General features: G+C 47.4%; 2 protein-coding genes across 18 annotated transcripts in view; one reads left to right on the top strand and one right to left on the bottom strand.

The window, feature by feature from the left end:
* GNB1L (G protein subunit beta 1 like) overlaps positions 1 to 11,819 on the top strand; it is a 37,480-nt gene extending 25,661 nt beyond the window's left edge. For 10 of the 13 annotated variants that reach the window (XM_031592810.2, XM_031592811.2, XM_090120935.1 and 7 more), the window contains 3 exons: positions 503 to 601; positions 5,201 to 5,416; positions 10,095 to 11,819. In XM_031592810.2, coding sequence (XP_031448670.2) covers positions 503 to 601; positions 5,201 to 5,416; positions 10,095 to 10,361 — 582 coding nt within the window. In that variant the 3' untranslated portion in view covers positions 10,362 to 11,819. Of the gene's footprint in view, positions 1 to 502; positions 602 to 5,200; positions 5,417 to 9,184; positions 9,301 to 9,347; positions 9,398 to 10,094 lie in introns of those variants that run through there. The other 3 variants (XR_004166838.2, XM_090120929.1, XM_090120932.1) reach the window with 3 other exon arrangements.
* Positions 685 to 25,937, bottom strand: part of TBX1 (T-box transcription factor 1) — a 63,800-nt gene continuing 38,547 nt past the window's right edge. For 3 of the 5 annotated variants that reach the window (XM_090120926.1, XM_090120927.1, XM_031592815.2), the window contains 6 exons: positions 25,037 to 25,138; positions 23,932 to 24,103; positions 23,613 to 23,768; positions 22,785 to 22,852; positions 22,576 to 22,676; positions 16,209 to 22,244 (listed from right to left, as the gene is read on the bottom strand). In XM_090120926.1, the coding sequence (XP_089977052.1) occupies positions 21,826 to 22,244; positions 22,576 to 22,676; positions 22,785 to 22,852; positions 23,613 to 23,768; positions 23,932 to 24,103; positions 25,037 to 25,138 (1,018 nt within the window). In that variant the 3' untranslated portion in view covers positions 16,209 to 21,825. The other 2 variants (XR_016458737.1, XM_090120928.1) reach the window with 2 other exon arrangements.

A 25,937-nucleotide genomic window follows, 5' to 3' on the forward strand; every position in this document is an offset into this window, starting at 1 on the left:
TTGGGGTGTTAAGTTCTGCTAGTGCAGTCAACCAGTGAATAAAAATCCACTTCAGATAGATATATGCAGTGGCTGTGTATCCACACAAGCTCCGTATTACCTTGCCAGAACAGAAGACAATACAAGCGTCCATAACTGAACATAACAAAAAACTTTGCTACAAAGATGGAGATATGGGAAAGATGCAGGGAAGTGTTTTCAGACTAAGCTGTCTGCATTCTTACCTGTAGTAATGCACATCACCTACTCTAAGGAAAGAAGTCAGAAGAGATAGTAGGACAGTGGAAGAAGATGAAATTACCTTCTAGCACTTCTGTCTGGTCTTTAGTAAGACTGTAGATTCCCCTACAGCTTCAACTTAACATGTATTCCCCAGTTTCCTCCAGACAGCTTTTTACTGGGAGTACTTACACTGGCCTTAATCACCTTAAAAGACTTGTGTTTTTAGCAGCAGAATTTCGACCTGGAGCATGACCAAATACTCTTGTTTTCCTGATGTCAGGTTCAGGTTTTGGAGCTGCCATCCAAGACGTCAGTCTGTACCTTGAAGCCAGAGATGGGTGCCAAGCTGGGCATGCCCATGTGTCTGAAGTTATGGCAGGTAAGGCAAGAGCGCCTGCTAATTGTGAAATGTTTTCCCTGTGATTCATTTTATATGAAGCACATGAATCTTTCTTCACTTGGATTTTGATTTATTATCAAACCAATCAAGTAATTATACTATTAAAGGGGGGAAAGATTTGTGAACATCGTTAATGTAACTTTCAGAGCTCTCCAAGCTTTAATGGAAGATTTGCAAATACTTAGGGAAAGCTTTATATCCTTAGGATAGGTACAGATTTTGCATCAATCAGGAGGAAAAATGAGTGACTTACTGAAGCCAGTTGTTTGATACAGCTTCTCGCCTTATTAATGATGAGAAATGATTGGGTTACTTAAAAACAGTGATTTTAATGGTAGGTTACATTCACTTTAATGCCCTCAGGATAAGGAAGCATTCTATGAACATTCCTGTTACCAGCATACAATAGGAACAAATATTTATGGTTGTACTGGCTTTGAACTAAAAGGTAAATAAAAACAGTAAATTAAAACAACAAAACAAAAAATAAACAATGAAAAAAATACATTTGCAGAGCACTTAGCCAGTGATGCTTATGGGATGTCAGCAGTGAAAGGCAATTAGCACAAGAAGGCGGCAGTAGAGAGAAAGGAGTTCAAGTGGTGGGCTTTAAATCCCCTGAAATTAGTTGCAATGCAGATTCTCTGCTTTACTCCCTGACCACTGACAGTTACAGGTCCGCAGTACCATCTGAGTGACTTCAACTACATGATTCCCTTCAGTTTCATCTGAAGATCTGTATTGGTTTCAGCTGCAGAAAGTACTGATCAGCTGTGCATTTGAGGCATTACTGTCTTCACTCAGGGCCTGAACTGGGTGAAGTCCAGAGGAGTTCAATTGCTGGTATCAAGGAAAAGTAGGAGAGGCCACAGTGTAAGTCCCATGGTGGAATAGCTAGGAGGGAAAAAAGGCAAGCAGACTAATTAGGTTTTTCATTAAACAAAGTTTATTCTAAAAAGGCAGTCAGTACTCAAGGAAATGAATGTGGCTTTCTGTAGCCTGGACATATTTTAACAAGATGAAGATAATTGAGGGAATGTACATTGTTTAAAATTTTGTTGCCCATACAAAGAATTCTCTTTCTCGCCATGTTTCCCACATGAACTAATACTGCTGATCCTCTAGGAAGCAGAGCAGGTGCAGAGTCTTGTTTTTAAGTTTTTAATTCTGTTGTCAGTAGGAATAAAGTTAAGACTGGGAATTGGGAGAAGTAAGTTACTCCATGTAAATTATAAGTTTGGTAAGTTACCACAACTTCCTAGACTGCAACAAGCAAGGACAGTTGCAGTCTCACAGCTGTATTTATTTTTTTACAAATGTGTTCAACTCAGTTTAAAGGCACAGAGGAGGAGGGTACTCTTTAAGGGCAAATAATTATTGTGGTATACCGAAGTGCTGCTGTGTTCTGTTTTGTGGTTTCACTAAGTGGGTCGCTGAGTAACCCTGCAACCATAAAAGCAGAACACCAGCTAACCCAGCTGTACCCTTCCTGAATAGAGGCAGCTCAGGATTTCCCTGTACTTCACCACGCTGGGCAGTGCAGACGTACCCAGGAGATGAGCACACCCCAGCCCATTGCTTATGGGCAGTATGTTGCCTAAGAGACTATTTGATGTTGCTTATGGCACAGCAAGTTAACAAGCTGAAGTACAGACTGACACAGAGAAAGCTACATAATGGTGTGCAGGCTGTTGTTCAGCAAGAGCTTGGAGACTGTCAGAGCTGTGGATTGTATTTTTCTGCTTTCCATTTTTAGGCAAAGCACCACGTACCAGGAATACAATGCACCTTACTAGCAGTAGCATCAACTGGGAACTCTCTCAAATATGCAGTGGACTTAAAATGAAGCTTATGTTAGGCTTGTGGATCGAGCCACACTCACTGCTTTTAAGCAGTTTAAAAGATACCAACATTTTATTTTGTTGTTCTGAAACTTCTTTCCTCTCATTTGACTCTGTCCTTAACTTATTCAGTGTGCTCATTCATTTTTTTCTTTTCTCTTTTGAAGACTCACAATCTTAAATACATTGTTCCTTCAGCTTCACACCTTTCTGCTATTACTAATTGGGTGGGGTAAGGATTTGCAGGAGTAAATATAGTCTTCCCTTACATTTTTTGTACTCTTTGGGGAAGGCATCATGTTGCGTAACGGCGCAAACAAAATAATTCAATGGGAACAATACATGTAGAAACTGGAAATGCAGAGTTATTACTTTATATAAACTATAGCAATTATTCTTGTTGAGCTGACAGCAGATCACCTTCTCTTCCTTCCTTGACAGTTATCCAAATGCAACATCAAACTGCTCTGTTTAGGAAGAATGATGATTTGTAATTTAAATTTTCCACTGACACCAGAATATGGCTGGCAGAGTCGTTTCTCCAGAAGTGTCCATTATTAACAGCTGAAATAAATGGGCTGTTGTGAAGCACTGCCTGATAAGTCCAGGCATCAGACTGAGAGCTTCTCCAATCTTTCAATAGCTGTTATTAAGTTCAGGTATACGTATTCATTAAAATATTACACGCTTGAGCATGTCAGGAAGGAGAAGTACAGGAGGCCTTGATTTCACAGAAAAGAACACTTGCTTTTTAAAACAGACCAATCTCGCACTGCAAATTCTGTTTTTCAAATTAAGTTGAGATACTTGCAGCAGAAAGAGAAATGTTTCTGGTCGGCATTTGCTGTGATACTAGAGCATCTAGGTGATGAGGTGATGAGCAACACTTGGCCATCCTGTTTTGAGGCAGAAGACCCAACTCTGCCCATCCCAACCTTGTTTTGTTGGATAAGGAAAGTCTGACCATCCACAAAACCCTGGGCTTCAAGAAGAGCAGTGTGCTCACAGAAGAGCAGTACAGTAATAGCTCTTCTCAGTTTTTCTGTCCAAACTGGGGGCTTTCTTAAACTTGATGTACCTATAAAATACTTTGTTTTTTTAATTAAAATTCATTTTAATTCAGGTTTTTATCCCCCAACATTTAAAAAAAAGAGCACTGTCCGTCCAAAATAGCTAATGATTTAACATTGTGAACTTGCATATATTTGACAGTTATTCATTGCTCTGATGTTATTTTGACAAATAAAAAAAAAAAAAAGATTGTGCCCACATCTGGCCAAAGCAAGGTCCCTGCCTCTTCCAAAGAAAAGGAGCCTTAAAGTAAAGGATGAGACTCATACAGGATTTGAAGTGTGGGCAAATCTGCTTTGTTTCCTTGTTTTAAGGAGCAGTTTTGTTCCCTGCATGGTAAGATTGATTCCTTATCTAAATGGTTCTTTGGGCTGAACAAATCTGAAAAATGCTTTTACTCAGAAGTCTTATTACCCAGACCACCCATCTCTTGTTAGTTTAATTCCCCCTAGAACAAATAATAACCCGTGGGAGAACAGACTGGACCATTAATAGAGGTGGTGAGCTCTTGGTCAGTGCAGGCTTGTATCATGCCACTGACAGCAAGAACCTCATTCAATCGTGTGATGCCAGTAAAAACTATTTTTTTATAAACATCCTTTAACTTGAGTTTGTTTCCAGTACTAAACAATAGAATCCCATAGGATCAGGCCAGGTTTGGAAATAACTGAATAAGCTATTGGATGCATTTCTTGGGTGTCCCTGCAGGAGGTGCTCATAATCCCAGTGTGTATTTTGGTGGGTTGTCTCTCTCCTATTAAACAAATAACTGGCTACAGATGCTTGTTATTTAGTTGCTTTTCATTCGGGATTTGCATCTTCGCTCACAGCCAGTTAGTGCTTACAGGGTCATTAGTCTTTGGCTGGAGCAATGATGAATATTTTCCTTAAGTGTGACATGTAATCCAGTAATGTTCCCCTCTTTGAGTTATTTCAGAGGCTTAAATAAATTAGGTGTCTGCCCAGGGTGCCGTGCCCTCTGGCCTGTGACATCATTAATCAAAATAGCCTTCAGTTGGTTACAGTGGGACTCGGGTGCGTGTTAACCCCTTGGTGACTCAGCCAGGGATCCCTGAAGAGCGGTTTGGTGTTCACCTTTCTGCACTGCAGTGCACGTTAGTAAGCAGTCCATGTGAGCACCCCTGCTTTGGCAGTGTGCAGCTGCACTCGCACTTCTTTCAGTGCCACATGGTTTTGCATGGCTTATTGCTAAGTCCATTGCTCTATTCATTTTTTTTATTTCTTATTTTTTTAAGAATTGCAATGAACTTTAGACCATGAATTAAAGCTTCAGAAACTTCAGGCAGTCTTTTTGCAGGCGATGTACAGGGCTATAGATTGGACTTTCAGTAATCTTCTATGTGTGTATACATACATGCGTGCGTTAGATATCAACTACATACATCAAATATAAAATGTTATATGTTGATACAGAAGCTGAGTGCTTGTCAGCAGTTGGTTAGTAATGCTGTTAGTAAATGTGGTGGAAGCACCAAGATGTGTCCTTACTGGTAGCACTGACACTTAGACTTCTAAACTCTTCACTATTATACCTGTCAGCATTTTCATTTATTTTCTCGATGCTTGATCTAAAACCTAGTTGGAGGTGATAGTTTCACAAACAGACTACTCACTTTTCAAACAATTTTATTTTTCTCTTGGTCAGGGCAGCTGTGGTTCACAGCCATTGCTTCTGGCTGGCTATGAAGATGGATCAGTGCTCCTTTGGAATTTGTCAACAGGAAAAGTGTTGAGCCAACTTGTTTGCCACCAGGAGCCGGTGATGAGCCTTGACTTTGACTCAGAGAAGGCCAAAGGGATCTCGGGCTCATCCGAAAAGGTGCTTAGCATCTGGAGCCTCAATGAGCAACAGAACCTGCAGGTCAGTGCCGTTGGCCCTCCAGTGTCATTTATCCCACTTTGCACTAACAGTTTGATAGACTAAAAAATTATTTAGTCATGGAGAAGAGTTGTTGCAGACCTCTAGCTAATTAATCACAGACTGGTTAGAATGCTTGTGCTATGTGACTAGACTTAACAAAGGATGGTGAGGATTTAAAAAAAAAAAAAAAAGAAAGAAAGAAAGAAAAAAAAGAAAGACCCTCTCACATGTTTCTGGTTTTACCAAAGCTGCAACAGGCGTGCAGGCCTAGCATTTCTCAAACCATTGCCTCCATGTCTTCATTTATCACATTAGTAGTATCCAGCTCTCAGAACGTCTTAAACATTATAAATGACTTACAAAAATGAGAAACAAAGGATTGCTTTTCCAGAGGTTCTGCTTGAATGGATAGTTTTCCTTTTGCTGTGAGAAAGACAGAATATTGCATGAGATACCTGACAGACTGAAAGAACAGGCATAGCCTGGCTAAGAGGACGTGAGGTGTAGGCAGCTAGCTTCCCTTTGCACTTCTAGTGCACTAGCTGGAGACAGGGAAAGAATAAGTCTATATTGGTTTATATGGGTTTATGTCTGAGCTATACACACCTGGAGTGGCAGGTTTAGGGGTTGGTCTCGTAATCACCACCAGTTCAGTCTCTGCTAGTGAATGGCAATAAATATTGCTTAATCTAGACAACTTAAGCAAGTGTTCCAACATTGCCAAGGGGTTAAGGAGGTTTTAACTAGGTGTGGAAATAAATAGTGTAAATAAAGGCTCTTGAAAGTGAAAATGGCCCATCCATTGCCCCTCTACTGCTGAGTGCTTTATTTTTTTAAGCTGTTGGTAAGGCAGTTGTTCCCTGAACAGACATTGCCTCTGTGTGCTCCTGTATATCTCTTTAGAACAATTGGGTGTATGGAGTCATGGAAGAAAACAACTGCTCTTACAGCTGTTGTAGAGATTTTGTTAGGTAGCGTGATGAGTTAATGCCATTTTCTGAACAGTTATAAGAAGAAAAGCAATTCCTGGGCATTTGACAGTGACATCATTTGGGGACGCAGTCAAGAGCTACGATCTGATCACCACAGAACTGGCACTTAGGGATCAGCATGGCACTAGGATTCCAGTAGTTGCTTTACAGATACACCCAATTGAGGTGAAGTTTGCAGGACACAGAGCTCCCCAAGTGCTGAGGAGAAAGCCAACTATAACATGCAGTTAGCCACGAAATAGGAGAGGCACTCTAGATTCTGAACAAGAAGCAATGAAGTAGCAAGTGAATGTGATTAAGGAAGAGGTTAACAAGTCTGGTGCATAGTTGTCATAGTTGGGTTTTGTCACATTTGCCCCCACAAGCCACACCTGGAGTCCATTGCTCAGGGAAGTTGAAGGAAAATGAGTTGGTAAGTCTCAGTAGGAGACTTGGTATTGAGACTAGTTTTCTAGAAATCTGACACCACGACAGGTTTCTTTACGATTCAGATACTTGCTGTTGGAAAGGAAGTCATTCCTTCATATTAATTACAGCATGGCATTCAAAGAAAATCCTGCTCTTCACAACACATTACACTTATCAGTTAATTGTAATGCAGGTTAGGACTCAGGGAAAAATAACAAGTTGTTCACCTGAAATATTCCAGTTGTTGTTTTCCACAGAGCACTCACGGTCAGACGCACCTTCGGTGCATCACACTGACATGGCCATTTTTCTCAGAAGAAATTTAAATGCCAAATGTTGTAACCCATAAGTAATGTTTTGGTGCTTCGTGCGTGGTGAGAATTCCCCAATAAAGTGCATCTTTCATGTGAGCACTATATTCTGTCAAGGACATAGCTTGTGGGTTTTTTTCTCTACTATTACGTTAATAATAAAAACCAGATGGGGCCTTTTCTTTTTTGGCATTCCAGTTACCTGAGGTAATGGTAGATGGTGGAAAGCCACTCAGTGGCACATTATTTTTATTCTAAAACGTTTTAATAAGTAAACGTGGTGCATAGCTATCTGCTGTTGGAGAAATAATGATGCAATGATGGTACTTCAGCTCTGTTTTAAGTGGCAGTGTTCCAGTGTGTCAGTGAATAGATGATGAAGGTACTTCATCATTTATCGCTATGGGGAAAGTGGTGCATTGTCTTGTACAAGAAAATTGCTGAAATCATCTCTGTCAGCAAATGACTGGATTGGTTATGAGCCTTCTGATTTGGCTGAGATAGTATAATTAAGTGGTTAGGTTTGTGATGGAAAGTAGCAGGTAAACAGCTTCTACAGGTGAATAAACAAAGCAGAACTAAAATCCAGTCATCAAAGAAGCACTCTAATATTTATGTGGCAAGAAAGAAAATTCTTTAAAAACTGTAATGAAGGTAAGCATGCAAGTTCTCTTGGTTGGACTACTGAGGTTTTTTCCCTCAAATGCTAAGCTGAAGTTGCTGTTGTATTTGCTACTTTTTTAAAAACGGGGCTTAAAAACATAATTTGGGTGTAGGAGAGGCTGATTTTAAGAAGAAAAATTGTAGATGGCAAGTGTTGAGGAAAGGAGAGATGGATATCTATTGGTGTCAGCACAAAATTTCTTCATGAATCTGCTAATAGATACGAGTGTCCTTGGTCATGACTGGCTGGTAGTAGCTCACCTGTTTTCTTAATTCTAAGTTAGCTTTCTGATTAGGAAACAATGTTGGTATGTATTTGGCTACAGTATTTGCCTGTTACTGACGGTATGGCCACATCCTGGCAACAGGATTTCACCTGGCTGTAAAAACCTTGAGCAAGTTTTCTTTGTTTTTCCTCCCTCACCTCCTGTATTTGCAAATCATGCACAAATGCCCACTGTTCCCTCATGTTCCATAGCCAAAAGGCATCTCCATTATAGGCTTCATTTTCAAGTTGTAGCATGCTGCTGACATGCAATTTCACCCAGTCGTCCTGATTTTGCTGTATGGATCTTACCTACATAATTGACAGTAATGATGGGAAGCACCACACCCAGGACTGGCTATAGCCATTAGCTAATAATCTCAGTTACAGAGTAAGACCCATCTTACTTCCAGCTGCCAAGCTGGTGATGTAACAGCTCCTCCCCTTCCAGTATACATATGGCAACGAAAATCCCATGAAGCTATGAGCTATTACTGCAGCAGGGGAGTTTGGAAGTACCTAGCAGCAAAAAGCACAAGTTTTGCAGTAGCAGCGCTGCAAGGAGGCCCACATACAGCCTCCTACTACTGAACAGGCTTAGCAAAACTTGCCGTCCCTTGTTGTGAATCGCTTGAAGACACATTTGTCAAATCATTTACAGAGAGGACTGTATGGAGAAGGCAAGAAGTGTGTCACATTTCATTTGGTCTTTTTCTCAGTCAATGTGCATGTCTTGCTATTTGAGCCAGACAGTTGTTATGTCGTTGAGAAGTAACTGCTTCCAGCTTTGTTCCTGGAAAATGCCAATATGCATCTGAAAGCAACTCTGATGAGTGTGGCTGGAGTTTCAGTTTTCTGAATTCAATGTTACAGTTAACATACCTGAAATTAATACGTAGTGTTATCCTGTACTACAGTCCTGTAACATCATGGTATGTTCATCATGAAGGGAAGTTACTCAGACAAAATGTGCTTTTCAGTCTCTTTTCCTGAAAGCAGTAGATAACATGCATTGCATTATATTAAGCTTTGCTTCAAGATGGTTGTTACACATTTAGTCTTAAGAAGACAGCAGCACGAGTGTGTCATTTCTGAATGTAATCTCTAGCTGTGCTTACAATAACCACAGGTCGAGATCAGCATACACTAAAAAGGTGTCTTCCCCATTGTGACAAAGCTAGGCTATTTCAACATATGCTGCCTGTGTTTCAGGGACAGACTGCTGACTAATGTAAGTTATCTTAGGTGAGAACAGCACAATTGTATTACGTGGGCTTTTTCTGGTGTTTCAGGGAAAGTTTGTGACAGTGAAGCAAGCTTCTCTTTTCAAGAGCTGTGCCCAGTGAGTCAAGAATGAAGTTTAATACCTTCCAGTTTAATTGTGCCCCTCGGAAACTTGTGCTGCAGTAGTCTGCAAGCAGAAACAAAAGGCTTCCAAGGTAGAAATCAATAACTTGTTTGTAATCCCCTTCTTGGAATTTGCTGTAAATAAGTCCCTTGGGAAGAGCACTAGAACTACAGATTTCCTGATCCTGTAACGTAATTCCTGGAAGCATTCCTTTCTCAAGAATCTGGTAAATACTGCTACAGCTTTCTGGGGCTTTTGTGAGGGGGTACAGTAGTAGGAGTAAGTAGTGGGTAGTTTAAATGACAGTTTGGTATCTCAGCCATGGGGATATTTGGCCAGAGCTCTGAACGTTGCCACTTGTGCAAGAATAGCTGGAAGGGCAAAGCTGCACAGTCTGATTCTCAGTCTCAGACCCTTGAGCTGAGCTTCACTTGTGACCAAATATAAACAGCTTTAACTGCAATACAAATTAAAAACACGCAAGGAACATTCAGGGAATGGTGCTGGAGATAGTTATGGTCAACTTAAGTTAATTGTTCTCATTAATGCATTATCTGCCATGTGATGAAAAGCATCTGTGTGATGCCAGTGTGTGTACAGGCCAATAGTCTACCTTCTAAAATTCCAGAAGGTTCTATTTTCTTCTGCTTGCTTTAAACAATTAGAGCTCATCCATGACTTCCTCACACAGGTTCAGAAAACGCACAGACTTGTCAATGCTGGCATATCTGATATCACCATCCGTCCAGACAAGAAGATTTTAGCAACAGCAGGGTGGGATCATCGCATCAGGATCTTTGGCTGGAAGAAACTGAAGCCCTTAGCAGTGCTTGACTACCACACCGCAACTGTCCATTCTGTGTCCTTCTCAGACCACAAAAGCCCCAGTGACAGACTGCTGGCAGCTGGTGCAAAGGATCACCGCATCAGTATCTGGTCGATATATACTCAGACATGATACGTTCTGCACTGGGAAGTAGGACGGATGAAGCGATTCCTTATACAGTAATTCAAACCTGGATCTGGTGAAGTAATAGAATGTTTTTTCCAGGCAGAGGTGAGTCCCTGGAAATTGCTAGATTAAAATTTTATGCTGCCTGTTCATGCAAAAAGTTCTGTCTCCCATGGAGGGGAGTTGACTTCTAAAATTTATAACAAGTGGAGCAAGGCCAGTCATGAACAAAGACGGAGGACAAGTCACTTTGAGTTCTGCTGCAGGTTTTGCAACAGCTTTTTCTTTGGCATATTGCTAAAATAACTTTGGCCAATTTCTGGAAAAAGAACTGGAATCTCTGACTTCTGTGGGAGCAGAACGTCTCTGTAAGTCACTTGTGTATCTAAGAATCTATATCAGTGTAAAATACCACTCTTCTGTGAGAACTTGCACCCACTAAACCACCTCCAGTGGTTTTTCATTGTCAGTTACTTTTTCTTCCCTGTAAGTGAAAGGCTATCAGAGCAGCCTTGATTTGTTCGCACTTCTGTCAGTTTCTAACTTAAACCAACAGCCAGGAATGTGACTTGGGACGGCCTTTGGCATTTATGAATTTCATTATGTCTCCCGTCACCTCAAGTCTCACAATTAATCACAAGAAGAAAAGGGGAAAAATAACCTTCCCCTGCACTGCACTGCAAAGCTATGTAAAGCCTTTTACAGAGCCAGTGCTAAATCCTTTCCATGGACTGACTAGCTGAAGGATTTAAACTCAGCAATCCAATTAGCGCCTTCTCCTTGGAGAGTTAGGGTAAGTTTCAGCATGGCAAGTCTGGGATTCAGCTACGCAACTCACATTAACATTTAGGGGAATTTCATGGATAAATCCTTACCCACACGGTGCAGATGGATCCATTAACTTGTCATCTCTATGGTCACAGAAGCTGAAATTCTTTCACGAAGGAGGGTTTTTTTGAATGGTGAAGCATTAGCATTCTTTGACTACACCAGGAAGATATCTGTGAACAGACTGTCCTGTGTTGGTGTGTTTAAAGTCACACAACTGTAGCTGCAGCTGTCCTGCTGAAGCACCCAGCTGATGCCAGGTTGTTGAGGACATAATTTTAAAAGGAATGTGTACTAAAGACTATGAAAACAGCTTTACAGACAGAAGCCTTCATGTCATGCAGGTTCCGCACTATTGGTATTTTATTGTACGTGTTTTTCTGCCTGGTTACAAGGTTAATAGCAGAGAAAATGTCACCAGAACTGTAGTGAACAGCAACATCAAAAGATTCTCAAAATAAAAGCCTGATGTTCTTGCTCTCACAGAAACAGCATCCTGTTCTACCAGCTTTTCTAAAGAAAATTTGGTCTTGCACCTTCTGGAGTGTGACAACACTTGTAATAATTCATTTCTTTGAGTGTTTCTTTGCTGTTAGGCAGCTGCACAGATGATCACATTGCAATAAAAAAAGCAAATCCTAATTTTGAGTGATCCTGAGTCAGAGGGTGGTGCTGGTGTTCATTACATCTATCAGGCAGGGTTGCGTAGATGACAATGGCTCTATCTCCACACATCATCCACCTCCCACACGAAGGAGGATTTGCCTGTGCCATACATGAGTCTCCAGGACAGGAGGACAGAGTCCTTCTGCACAGACCAGCTGCTAGAAGAACTCCCTTGAGACTGCCAGCTCTTCCTTTCCACGAGTACTCTGTAAACAGAACTCACAGGAGTTCAGCTGTATGAGAACAATTTCACAATCAGTTTTTAAAAGGACATAGGCCAGGTGTAACCACTTGGGTTTTAGTCTCCACTTAAGATTATAGATCAGTCACTCAAATTTTTAATAAGTGGTAAAAGCCAAGTCCCCATCTGCCCCGTGCTGTACAATCACAGCACCTTTTCTTATCAGCAAGCTTTATGTGAGAGATGAAGGTCAGTGCCCTGGAACTGCTGTCAGGCTGGTGGCTGGGCACTGTCCTGGAAGGTGACAAGACAGCTCTGCATCTTCTCATGCACAGACTGCAGCACTGCACACCCACCTCTTCACACCTTCTGCTGCCCGAGGAACAGGAAGAGCTGCTACCATCATTTTGCACCATGCTTGATCAAGACCAGAGTGCTGCCTTGGGATGCCTGGCACAACAGGCACTGGACTGCTCCATGCTGGAGCCCAGCATGGGTATTCAAGAAGCATTTGGATAAAATGCCCTCAAGTAATACATACTTCAACAGGTTGCTGCAGGAAATAAGAATGGCCAAACCTGCTCCCTGTAGAGAAGAAAACCACTCTAGCCTATCATCCTTTTGACAAGAAAAAGGCAGTTCTGCCACCAGAGTACTTGAGGGAACAGGAAACCATTTTCAAGACAAGTAGGTGTTAAGATGTAAACCTCCCCATCGTTTCAGGGCACCTCAATGCCCAAGACACCCCCCTTGTTCCTAACTCCAGCTACCAGCTACACAGCACTGACACAGCCCTGGACCTTCCCCCAAAGCTGAGTAACTTCCAGCAAGAAGGACAGTCTATGTTTATATAGACTATAAAATGCAGTTATCTGACAGCATCTAGGAAAGTACAGTATTTTCAGAGGGGAGGGGGGAAATATTGCTAAAGCTCCTTGCAACTGGAACACAAGCATGGTTATCTGTCAACATTTCAGCAAACTTGCTAGCAGGAGGGTTTGAGTAAAGAGCCAACTTAAAGTTGCTGGAATTAGCTCTGGAATATCACTGTCCAGAAAGGAATATGGCTATAGCCTGTACCTGGCCTGAAGGATTCAGGAGAGGTGATGACAGCTAAATTATTACAAAAGGCTTCCTCCTGAGAATCACTGTCTTTGCACTACAAGAGGGAAGAAAGCAACAAGCATCCATAAACTAATAGAAATAAATCCCAAACACTAACATTTGTTCAGCAATTACATAGACTATTTATCACCGCTGTAATGAATGGTGATCTCTGACCCCCCCCCCCCCCCCCAATATTTTCTGCAAATGAATCCATTAGTTCCAAACCCTTTTTCTTATCAGTACATGGGCCATAAAGCAAGCATTGCTGGCTTGGGTGTAGATGAGAGAGGGAAGAGGAGATTAACTGTATTTCTAATAATGAGTGAAAAAGGAAGTAGGCTGGGAGCCTGCAACAGGACAGTTGTTAAAGTCAGCCCTGTACCACGCACTGCGCGAGTAAACCATGAGATGACTGTGCAGCTCAACCTGGATTGGATTTTAAGGAGCAGATTATTATAGTTAAGACAATATTGGTTTCTGAACTGCCCTGATTTTTAGCTTATTAAAGATGCACCTACAAAGCCAACTTCTTAAAAATTAATAAATCTTTCCTTTAGTTCAATCTGCCAAGAAGGAAGATTGAATGCTGACTACTGCAGGAGACACCATAGTGATGCAAACCAAAGGACTAGGGATTAAACAAGGATTACTGAGCACTAAATCAATGTGCTTCCCTTTCTGCCTGCGTGTCTGTGGTGTGGAAGTGTGGATGACTACATAAAACATAGCCCATGACTACCTGGATTAACACTAGACCATGTTAAAGCAGTGCTGAGACAGAAGATGTGATATTTAAGCATAACCGTTCTGTGTGTTACAGGGAAAAAAAAAAAAAAATGATGGCACGAATAAGGAAGGAAGAAAGAACAGCTTTTTCTTTGTAGTAGTCTGAAATTCCAGCCTAGATCCCCATGCTAGAGTAATTTTACAAGTAGACCTGGCTCCGTTTAATCTGTGCACTGGAGGTTTATTTTATAAAGTGAAGAAAACTAACATGAATTAAGATCGCAGCGGTTTTTGGCAGTTCATTTGAGGATCTCACAGTATGAAATTAAACACAACAAAAACGTGCTGCCCTGTTAGCTACAGGAGACAGAAGTGTAATATTTTCAAGACCTGAAGCACACTTGTTATAAGACTTGCCAACACCACATTAGACACAGAGCAAGTAGCCAAATTCTCCGTCCCCTGGCCACACCACATACCCCATCCTTTGGTCCCGACTCTGCCTTGGTTAGGCACACAATGGTTGTCATGTCTGGCTTTATTACCAGCACCCCTTACCAAACAACACCATAACAGCTTTATTTGGGTGGAGCCATCTTCTCCTCTATTCATTTTTAAAGGATATCAGCTTCATTTACTCAACCTATTACAATTTCTTTTTCCCAAAATACATTTTGTGCTCATGTCTGAAGAGGTAAATTTTAACTTTTAGCTATCAGTGGTTTATTTTCCTTCAATACAATCCATCACAAAAGCATTGACGCTATAATGTGTTATTAAACCACACAGTGGGGACCACGGCAACATAATTTCTCAGTTTTGAACATTTCGCTCACCTAATTAATTAAATACATCTATATGTTATACCAACATTACTGTATACTGCCTTATTCTGACTTACCGCATAGGTATTTGATGTGCAGTTCAGTGTCATAAGAGGAAGAGAAAGAGAGAGAGGACACAAAACTCAAATGGAAGCAGCAGTCTGCCCTTATAAGAGTTCAGATCTCCAAAGAACGAAGAACCTTGAAGCCAAGCACCTCCAGCAAGGTGCCAGATGCCTGCAGGACAAGGACAGCAGATGAGAAGAGAACCTAGACTGAGCAGGAGGTGAAGTGCCAGGCCTGTCTTTTAGAACTCGTACACCAGCTTAAGGAGTACTTGCTGTTGCCAGCCCACCATCCTGGTTTAAAGGGGTTGGACCATTAGGAAATCCTGTACACAACCACGGGTACCTGCAAATGAGTGTGTGCTCACCCAGACAAGCACTCAACTTGTGCTCTACTTACCACACCAGTGGCAATAGCAGCAGAAGGGCTGAGCTCTGGAAGCAGCCACATGCACTGCAGCAGCACCAGCCCAGAGCTGCACCAACTCCTTACAACAGAGCAATGCAAATACTTATTCTGACAATTGCCTACTTCAATTAGAAATTCTAATTTAAAGAGATGGTACATCAAACTGAGATTACAGCTGGAATGCTATTTCTCAGTTTTTATTCAGAGAGCATAAATCAGAACATAAAAAAACTCAAAACACCAAACAGAAATCCTGTGGCACTTTCCATACAGCTGCACTCTCTCTCTTATCAGCTGTGGGGATGATAGATCCTGATTATGTCCAGAACAGGGAACTCAGGGAGGATCTTGAAACGCTGAGCAAGACCTGCTTTCTAGCTCTGGCATCCCATGCACACACTATCCAGGCCCCCACAGTGCTGCTCACTATAAATGAGTTCTGACATAGGTAGGAGGAAGGTGAGTGCACTGGGACTACGTAACAACTTTCAACATGGCAGACATCAGACATGTGCTATTGGCCTTGCTGCTTAACTTAAAGAATTGCTGATATGAAATCTCAGTGAACACGTTGTGTTCACTGCTTTTAACACAATACTCATGGCAAGTGTTGTCTCTTCAGGTACATTTTGCTCAGATATTTTGATGGCATGCAGACTTGGCATCGTGCTAAATAGAGACATTGAGTCTCTACAGTGTTATCACCTGAGCCCATCTGGCTTGAAGAAGATGACAACAAGCAGGAAAGGGAATAGCACGAAAGACTCACTTCGTGTTCGCAGAAATAAACACATGAGGCAGTGGTCAAGTAAAATCAGAGCAGGAGGAGAGCTGCTGTGTTCCCTCTCACCATCCTGCCTTGCCCTAAGACGTTTGGCACAGGAAGGTTTTCACACTGGTGGGGTGCAGTGAAGGGAAGCAGCTGCCCAGCAGTGAAGGATGATGAGAACACTATGCAAGCAGAATAAAGAAAGCAGAACTAAGGCAGAACCCAGCCCATCAGCCATGTTACAGTCACTGAAACAACTACTAGTGCAAGGACCTCCGATCAGCGTGCTTCAATAAGCTCCACATGTTTATTCCATTTCTAACTTCCTTTTCCAATTCAGACATGGCCCAGGAACTTCCGTCCAAGTTTATGCCAGCACCCATTTCAGCAGGAGCAGCAGAGGCACAACGCCCTGCCCCCTGCAACAACCTGGGGCTGTCAGCACAGCTATCTTCACAGCAGGCTGTTTAGCTGTAAAAACCCATACATACATACATACCCCTTCCTTCTCCAAGGACCAGCACCCACTCAGCACTGTTCAAACAGTAATTACCAAATCCCCTAACTAGAGCTCTGGCTAGATGGTGCAAAGAAGGGCACTTGTTTTCTCGGTGAGGTGAACTACATGAAATGCCCATCCCTCTCATGGAGCTGATAGAAGCTCTCCTTTATCAGCTACAGAAGCACGACCTGAGCTTAAGCTGCCGGTTTCAAGTTTCTGTGATTTTACACCATGGAGCCTTAAGAATGCATATGTTCTCTTTACCACTGCAATGCTCTGTATCCTTATAGAATTAGGTCCTAAATGTGCCTTCTGTGGCTTTTGTTCTTTATCACTTTGTTGCTAATTCTAAATTAAGTTTTAACTTGAATAAAAATGAGTGATTTATTGTAATTATTTTGTATAGACTGCTCTTCGTAAATCTTTTTTTTTTAATCTGGAAAAACATTTAATTTCCCATATGGGGAGAACACATTTATCATACTTTACTTGGATATACTTGGCCAACTATTGCACATATATGCAAAACATATGTGACATATTCAGGGCAGAATTTCATAAAACAGAAATGCCATGAAATGCGATATAATAAATATATTATACAGACATATGCGGCCAATTTATAAAACTATATTATCTTTGGTAAATTCACAATAGGTCATTTCCATTAATAGTGGGAGTGGATGCATTTTTTTATAGCATATGCAATGCATGCACTGCTTTCCATGCATTTCCTGACAGGAGGTAGACCTCTGAAAAGCAGCATTTTACACATACAGCACACATGGGGCACATCCATCTCTCTCAAATTAACAGATACCTTCAAAACCAGCTCCTGCTTTTCACCTGGATTGCGTGTACAACACAATGGGCAAAAGATGAGACATGAAATACTGCACATGGAGATCAGCAAACCTCAGGTACACCAAAGAGATTCTCACACACTGGGTGTCTGCTGCTTCAGTCGAGAGCACGTGACAGAACACGTGGTGAATTTATGGTAATGGCCATTCACAGCAGACTCTGGGCATGGTTGCTTTCAGCCAGGGTCAGGTGAAATTAATTCACTTGTAAATTAAATGTCTTACTAATCAGGGGAAATATAATAATTAACAGGAAAAAACTCCTATGTTAAAAAAGCAAGTATGCAGGTAGGTATGCAGTGCTATTTTGGCTGCACGTCTCATAGCAGAGGCTTACAGCAAGAGCCGAGTTACTGCTGGCTGATTATCCTCACACACTAACCCACAGGTTACTGCACTTCCTTATTTGTGCCCACGTGCTTTAAAGTTCACATCTCAGGTTCCTAAGCCAAATCTCTATTTTTCTCTCAGACTGTATATTTGCAAGCTCGGGCAAAAGTTTTCTTAAGGGCTCGTTCTCCAGGGGTCCATCCGCTCGGTGCGATGCGCAGCTCTTCCCTCTGGAGGGAGCTTGCTCTTCGGGCACGGCCAGCGGCCCGGCAGCTGCGGGGATGCCCCGACACCGTGCAGCGCAGCCGCGCACCACAACCCCCAGGCACGCAGCCCCGCGAGCGCCCGTGCAGGGGGCATCGGGAAGCCCCTCCCTGCCCTCCGGGACATCTGCCCCGTGCGGAGGGGAGCCGCAGAGCAGAGGAACCTGGCGTGGAGGAACTCGGTGAGGAATGTCACGGCAGCGGTCCAGAAACGTTCACCTGCTAGCTACAGGCACGGAATCCGCTCCCACCAAAATCCTACTGCACACAAGGACAATTTTGCAGGTGAATATTTGCTCTTTGTGATCACGGAGGAGGATCACAGCCACCAGAACAGACTGAGAAAAGGACAACGGGGCTCAGCAGCTGTACAGAGCAAGCAGCGACCAAAGCAAATGCAACCATATCCTGCCCAGCCCAGCAGCTGCAATCTGACTTCTGCTCTTACTGCAATCCTCGGGTCATTCTGCACACAAAGGACACCGATGCACCCTGTGCACCTGGGCACTTGAGGTGACCGAGAGCCCAGCCGTGCTGAGAGGTGCCTCCTGGTGACCCCCTTCAGTTCTACCCAGATTATCACCAGGCTGTCCGTGAGCAGAAAAAAATTAAAAAATAATAAAGTGTGTAAACAGCATTCATGAACACAAAGTACAGTTTAGTCTCATCCCACACTCCTACCCCTACGCTGAATTTAGTTAGATCCTCCAGCAAGGAAAAACAGCAAAACAAGCTCCCAGAAGCCTAGAGTATCCCACGTTGAGTAACTGATCAAGCAAAGACCTCCCTTGTTTCACCTGCAAGTGCCTAATCCTCTATTTACCCAGTGCAGCAAGCGATGTGTTCTTCAGACCTTTGGAGCAACCAGTAAATTCAGCCTGTACCTCTGGAAAATGGAGCCACATGGCTAATTTATTCTCTAGTGCTCTTTGGGACAGACAAAGGATGCTTGTACCCCTGGTGCTCAGGCCTGTTTTACCAGCAGCTTTTAAATACACAGCATTATGTGTGACTTGAGGCAACTGTAAGTGGAAGCATTGTCTGGAAATGCTGCAGGTTTCTTTCAGGTACATGCCACAGGTCTCAGTGACAGCAGGTACTGAGTGAAGTTTAAACATGTAATCAAATCATACAAAGTCATTTTTCAAGTGAAACTGCAACACAGGTATCATGCACAAGCCGTGCCTCATTTATATCTCGACTAACTGGCCGACAGGTAACATGAAATTAAAGCATTACAGCTTTCTGCAGTTTTCAAAAAGATTTCCACTGCTCCAAGTACAGTGTTACAAAATTCTTCACATTTGCTGTCTGCAAGTGAATTTTCTGTTGCAATAGAAAAGTAACCAGTTGTGTTTCTTGTATCTGGAAGTCTCATCCAGTGAGACGTGGACATCTCACAAGGAGGAAATACTGGTGAAAGCCCTCAGGCAGCGTGCTTTAAGGGCTAAAACATGATGCAAAATGGACTGCTAGCAAGCCTAATACTAACACGGGAAAGCACCTTGCGAATTGATAGCTTAAAAGCCATCAATGAAAGGATGGAAACAATTTTAGCACTTAAAATGATAGGCTTGACACAGTTCCATGTTCTTCCCATTCCTGAGCAAGACTCCCTGCTCCTGCAGGACAGCACAGAGGACAGCCTAGTGACCCTCAGGGCCCAGAGCCCACAGCCACAGGTGGAAATTCTGCGATTTTCCTCTAAAAGATACATTGTGCTTCCTACTGACAGGGCAAGGACTTCGAGTCGCTTTCTACAAGAGCACAGTTTAGTCCTGATGTTGAGTCCTTCAGTCCTCTCACTGCTTGGGAAGCAAAATGCATTTGAAAAAGCGTGTGGCCTGTCTGCTTTAGAAGCCAGTGGCACCTCCTGCTGCACTCTCTGTATGTTTTCAGAAAACAGGTGCTAACAAGCATAAATAGAAGTGTACCATATTCATTTCAATGTAAGACCCCAACCCTGCAAGCTGCTGCATAATGGGAGACCACCAGCAACCGGGGAGACAAAAGGGAGGGGGTAATCACCTATGAAGCCCCAGTGTTTGCTCAGGGTAAACAACTCCTGGAGCTCCAGTTGAGCATCCCTCCTTACTTAATGGCCGCCTCTTGCAGGGGAGGCTTCAACTTTGGAGCAGACAAACTCATTGACACACAGAAGTAACCAAACAAAGAAAAGAAAGAAAGGGAAAGAAGAGGAAAAACATTTATAAATGTCATTGTCTAATGTCTTTCCAATTTAAATGTAACACGATTATCTACATATATCTACAATTATCTACAATTATCTACACTGTTTGCAGATATGATTCTTTGGTTATCTTCACTTTTCCCTCACGTTGCAACTATCAAGAAAAAGAGCGTTTGTATAATCTTTGAAAGAAATAATAAATATAACTTCATTAAAGGTTTGACCAAAGCTTTGGCACTAATCTGTTTACACATAACAATTCATATCTGAGAACTGTGAAGCAACAGCAGCAAAGCAACAGAGCACATCAGAGAGCTAAGCACAAAGCTATTTTACATCAGCCTTGCTGAGAACATTAATTACGGTTTTGTCAGACACCAGGAATCTCACAATTCACTGCAAATGTCAAAAAAAAATACATATTTCTTGCACAACTCTTTTTCATGGATCCAGATATATTTTTATAACAGAACAAAGAATACATGACATGTCCCCATCAGCCTGCACCCCTCCTCACACCCTTCCAAAGCGTTTTGTGAGCCCAGTGCCAGCTGCCAGAGACAGAATAAGCACTGCTACTAACACTGCCACCCGCACAGCACGAGGGTTATGCTCCAGAAGGCACCAGTAAACAGTAGCAGTTTGAAGTGAAAATGCACAAACACGAACAGAGGACTCCAAAAGAAAGAAAAAATAATAGCGACCCCTCGTTTTTCATAGTGGGAGAATCAGGAAGGCATTTATAATACTGCATACCAACACGGCATATACCAACACCTCCTCTGAACACAAAAGGACTGACAGTCGGCAACCTTCTGACAAGAAACACAAGCCAGCCATTCAAAACACATCGCTGGTAAGCGTGACAGACGGCTCATCTCCTCAACAGTGAAGGAAAAACCGGAGGAGAAGTTTAAGGACAAAAAGCAGAAGTACTTACCAGCTTTAAGAGGGAAGCTGCAGCAGGCAGGGAGGTGCAGGTGGGCGCTTTGGGGCTGCTGCAGCGCGGGGCGGCCAAACAGGAGCGGGGCATTCTGGGGAAGCGCCCCTAAGAGGCACGGGGGGGTGGGGGGAGGAGTGGAACGCAGCCCCAGAGCGCAGGGCAGGACGCCGCGGGAGCGCAGCCTGAGCCGTGCGGCCCCGCGCCGAGTTCTTAACCTCAGTCTCGGTTTCTGTGCCGTCGAGGAGCTGCACGAGGCGCTGCTCCCGGCCGGGCTCCTCATCACAGCTCCGCAGGACGCGGCTGCGCCCGAACGGCCCGGCCTCACGCCGCCCTCGGCCCCGCCGCCCTTCCCCCCCCGCAGCCGGCACAGCGCACGAGGCCGCGGACCCGCAGCACCGCCCCCCGGCCTTTTCTCCTCTACCGCTGGGACCCCGGAGCGGACGGCGCCGCTCGCCGCCCCCAGCCGCGGCCCGGGGCTCGGTGCCCGCTCCCCCACTCACCGCTCCCCGTCCTCCCGCCCTCTTCCCGGAGCCCCGCGCGCCGGGTTCCCGCCAGCAGCGAGGCGCCGGGAGAAGGGCGGGAACGGCACGTGGCTTCGGTTATCAAAGTGCGGCTGCGGGGCGGCCCGCGGCCCGCCACCTCCTTCGCAGCCCGGCGGCGCGGGATTGGCCGGTCCGGACGTCGATCGGATCGAGCTGACCAATCGGCTCGCTCGCGAGGCAGGAGAGAGGGAAAGGCGGGAAGGAGGGGCGGAGAGGACGGCTAACGGTCGCGGCGCGCCGGTCCGTCGCGCCGAGGGCGCGTTATCGCGGCCCGTAGTCGTAGTTGGCGGGCGGCGCGGGCGGCGAGTACACGTTGGCGGCCGCGTTCACGTGGTGGTGGTGGTGATGGTGGTGGTGGTGGTGGTAGCCGTGCCCGCGGATGCCGGGGAGCGGGTAGGGCGCGGGCCGGCTCTTGGCCCCCAGGTAGTGGTCGTAGGCGGCGGCCGGCGGGTACTTGTAGGGGTGGTGGTGCAGCGGCTCCGAGGCGGCGGGCTCCAGGCGCAGTTCGTGGTGCGGAGGGCTGGGCCGGCCGCCGCCGCTCAGGGGCACGAGGCCGCCGGCGCCGCCCGGCAGCGCGGGGCTGAGCACGCGCGACATGAGCTGCTGGTGCGCCGCCTCGGCCTGCAGCGCCGCGCCGCCCGCCGCGTCCCGCTCGTAGTCCCGGCGGCCGTCGGCGGCATCTGCGGGAGCACCGCGTCAGAGCGCGGCCGGGGGACCGCGGCGGGGGGCCGGGGGGCGGGGAGCCGGGGACGGGGCCTCGCGCAGCGCCGAGCCGGCCGGCGGGCCGCCGCGCCCCGAGGCGTAACGCGCACGGACGGGACGTGCCTTCGTTCCGCGGGCGGGGCGGGCGCGGCGCCGAGCCCGGCAGTGCGGGACGCGGGGGGAGAGCCGCTGCCGCCGGAGCGGCCGTGAGCGGGTGGGAGCTGGGCGGGCCCGGCCGAGGAGCTGACCGCGGCGCTTCGAACCGCGGGCGGCGGCAGCCGCGCGCCCCGCCCGCAACGCGCTGCTCACCTTTGTCCGTCCCGTTCTGGTGCGCCGGGGACGACACCGGGTTCCGGGATCTGGCGAAAGCGCTCATGAGAGGGAGGGCCCCGGGCCGGTGGTTCCTGGGCCTGGAGGGAGAAGGGGAGAAGTGACGGGCCGAGCGCATGGAGCCGGGCCGGCACCCGGCGCTGCCCCGCGCTGTGCGCTCGGAGCGGGGCTCCGTGCTGCGGCCTCACCAGTCCTCGGGGTCACAGTCTCTGAATCCCTTGGCGAAAGGGTTGCTGGCGATCTTCAGCTGCGTGATCTGCGGGGAGAAGCGAGAGGTGCTGGAGGATAACGGGTGGGCCGTGCGGAGGACGGAGAGGGCCCGGGGGCCCAGCGCAGCGCGCCGCCACTCCACGAGGGCCGCGGGCCGGGCTGCCCAACGTGGGTTCTTGGGCTCAGGGGGAGGCGTGAGTGCACTTGTAAGAAAGTGCCACGTCGTGTGGGTCACCAGCGGAGCAGCTAAGACAAATCGCTGGATAAATCATACTTATGTATTTATTTAAGTCGCCGGGGAGAAGGCAGGACGTTCTCTATATTTAAGCAAATCCACGGATAATGAGATTGTGAGTTTCCGGAATAGGTTGAAAAACAAACTCTAAGCCCCTCAGTGACAGTTCCAGCCTTAGAGGTCAAACTGATAGAACGCAGGAGAGAAGGAGCAGCTGTCCGGAGCCGTCAGGCAAATGCCAGCCGGGCGGATCTCGGCGGCCCTTAAAGGCGCAGCCCGGCCCCGCGGGTGGCACGGGGACACGGAGCTGAGCTCCGCCACGGCATCCCGGTGCTCGGACTCGGACTGCCGCTCCGTGCGCTGCCTGATGCGAGCGGGTGATCGCACGGGCTGCTGCCCCGGTGAGGGGCGGGCCGGGTTGGTGTTAGGCGTGTAACTGCGTTCCGAGGCGGAAACTCACGCGTTTCTCCAAACAAAGCGTGCGTGACGCTTCGCTCCGCGGAGCCGCGGCTCGGTTCGTGCACGCGATGAGGTCCCTCCCGCCCCCCGCTGCCCGGTGCCCCCGCCTCACCCGGTGGTTCTGGTAGGCGGTCACGGCCGTGAAGCGCGTCTCCTCGAAGACGAAGGTTTTGAAGTTCTCCTCCGCGTATTTCTCGCTGTCTTTCCGGGGGTCCACGTAGACCACGTGAAAGCGCGGCTGGTATCTGTGCATGGAGTTCAAAATGATCTGAATGATAAAACGAGCAAGGAGACAATAACTGATCCAGGCGGAGCTTCCAGAGAGGCGAACGCGGCCCCGGCCCCGCCGCCTGCCCGACCCCGGCGCTGCGGCGGAGGGACCCGCGGCGCGGAGACGTCCCGGGCTCGTCCCCTACCCTCGGAGCGCTTACATGGCCGTTATCATCCAGCAGGTTGTTGGTCAGCTTGAGCTTATCGAAGGAGACGATCTGCTTCATCCACTGCGCCCCTTTGGCCGGGGAGTCCGGGTGGTAGTGCACCCTGCCGGGCGTGGCGGGGTCGGCCTTGCCGGCCACGAGCCAGGAGGAGCTGTGGAAAGCGTACCTGGGGGAGGGGGGGTGCCGTCAGCCGCAGCTCCGAGCCCCGCGGCCCCCCCGGCTCCCGCCCGCAGCCCCCGGCCCGCCGAACCGCGAGGGGCGCGGCCGCACGCATTGCGGGGGGAGAAACGGCATCCGATGGGGTGGGGGGAGCGCCGTGCGGGACGGGGCGATGCGTGGCCACTGCGTGGGATGGAGCGGCCGCAGCTCCCAGAGAAGAGTGAACGGCAGCGTTCTGAGCTGCGGGTTTAGCAGTGGGTGCGGGTTTAGCAGTGGGTGCGGAGCTCTGCAGCCCCGCTTCGTTCTTTCAAAGTCCGCATTCAACAGTAACATTTAAAACAGAGAAACCAATCTTCTATCTGCGTGTTTACTTTACGGGCCCGTGTTTGCACAGGGGGAATTAGACACCATTGGGCTCAGCAGAAACATTACTTTTTAAAGATATACTCAATTGGATGTTATATATCCCACTTCCCTTGACAAGCAAACATTTCTAGGACGCCCTGAGAATTTGGATATCTGTCCAAATATTTATATATCGGACCCTGCGGTCCCTGCGTGCGCTGCCTGCTCGGCGTCCCGAGCTGAAGCCAAACGCATAACGCGCCTTTCTCTGCTGCGCCTTCCAGGGGCTGCCGCACCGCTGCCCGTGCCGCTCGGCGAGGCCTTCCGGTGCCGCCGCTGGAAACACGGGCAGGGCTGGGGCTCGGACAGCCGCTGCCTGCACCGGGCACTGCGGGAGCCTCGGGGGGATTTCTGGAGGCACCCGAGTGCTTCCCGCTGCGCACGGGGAGCGGCAGGCGGGGCTCCGGGCTGGGCACGCGGGGAGCTGCGCTCTCTGGCTCGGTCGTGCCCGGGCGCTGTGCGCAAAGCGAGGAGGGGGGAACACCGCTGCCAGCACAGAACTCGTTATAACGGGGCCGGGGAGGGGGGTACTTGCCGGTAGCGCTTGTCGTCGACAGGGACGAAATCCATGAGGAGCATGTAGTCAGCCATGGGGTCCATGCCGAATATCTTCACCTGGAAGGTGGGGAACATGCGCCTGCCACAGAGAGAAGAAAGCTGAACTCGGGGCCTCAGGGAGCTCTGTGAGGTCGGCCCGGAATGCAGGAGCCCCGCAGTGCCCCCGGCCCTTCCCCTCGGGCGCCCCGGGTACCGCTCGCATTCGGGATGGGGCTGCCGTGTCCCCCGGCAGCATCTCGAGGAATAAGCCTCGTCCGGGTTGTGCCAAACATCCTAAAATGCTCAGGGACCAACGAGAACCACCACCTCCACTTGGCGGGGAGGGACACAATAATTTTCTCCCGCTGTTTCATCACATTTTCAAGTGGACTGACTCGAGACGGATGCAGAGCCGAGCCGGAACAGGGACCGGGCCAGCACGTTTCCCCGCGGGCGGCCCCAGGGAAATGAGCTTCTGCTCCTCCAAAATTGGGCAGTTTTACGGCAGCACTTACAACAGCGGCGCGATCCCTGGGGCCGAAGAGGGCGTCTCCAGCCCAGAGGGGCGAACGAAGCCCTCAGGCCGGCAGGGATGAGAGGATGACCGGGATCTCCCCCGAGCCCCTTCCCGGTTCGGATCCCCTCCGCTGCCCCGTCTGTCCCGGTCCGCATCTCTGCGGGGCGAACGGAGAGCGGGAGGGACCCGGGGCGGTGCGGGGCGGCCCCGGGCTGCTCCCGCCGCTTATCTCCGCGTGGAGCACAGAGAACGCGGCTGAGCGGAGGCCGCGGGTGCCGCTCCGAGGACAGCGGGGATGAAAACGGAAGGGGCCGGGGCGGCCCCCGTGTCCCTCGCACCGGCCCGGCCCGCATTGCCTTCAGGACGCGCCGCAGATGTGTCC

The sequence above is a fragment of the Phasianus colchicus genome, chromosome 18 (genome assembly GCF_987193195.1).
Source record: "Phasianus colchicus chromosome 18, bPhaCol1.hap1.1, whole genome shotgun sequence".
In the NCBI taxonomy this organism is placed as follows: Eukaryota; Metazoa; Chordata; class Aves; order Galliformes; family Phasianidae; genus Phasianus; species Phasianus colchicus.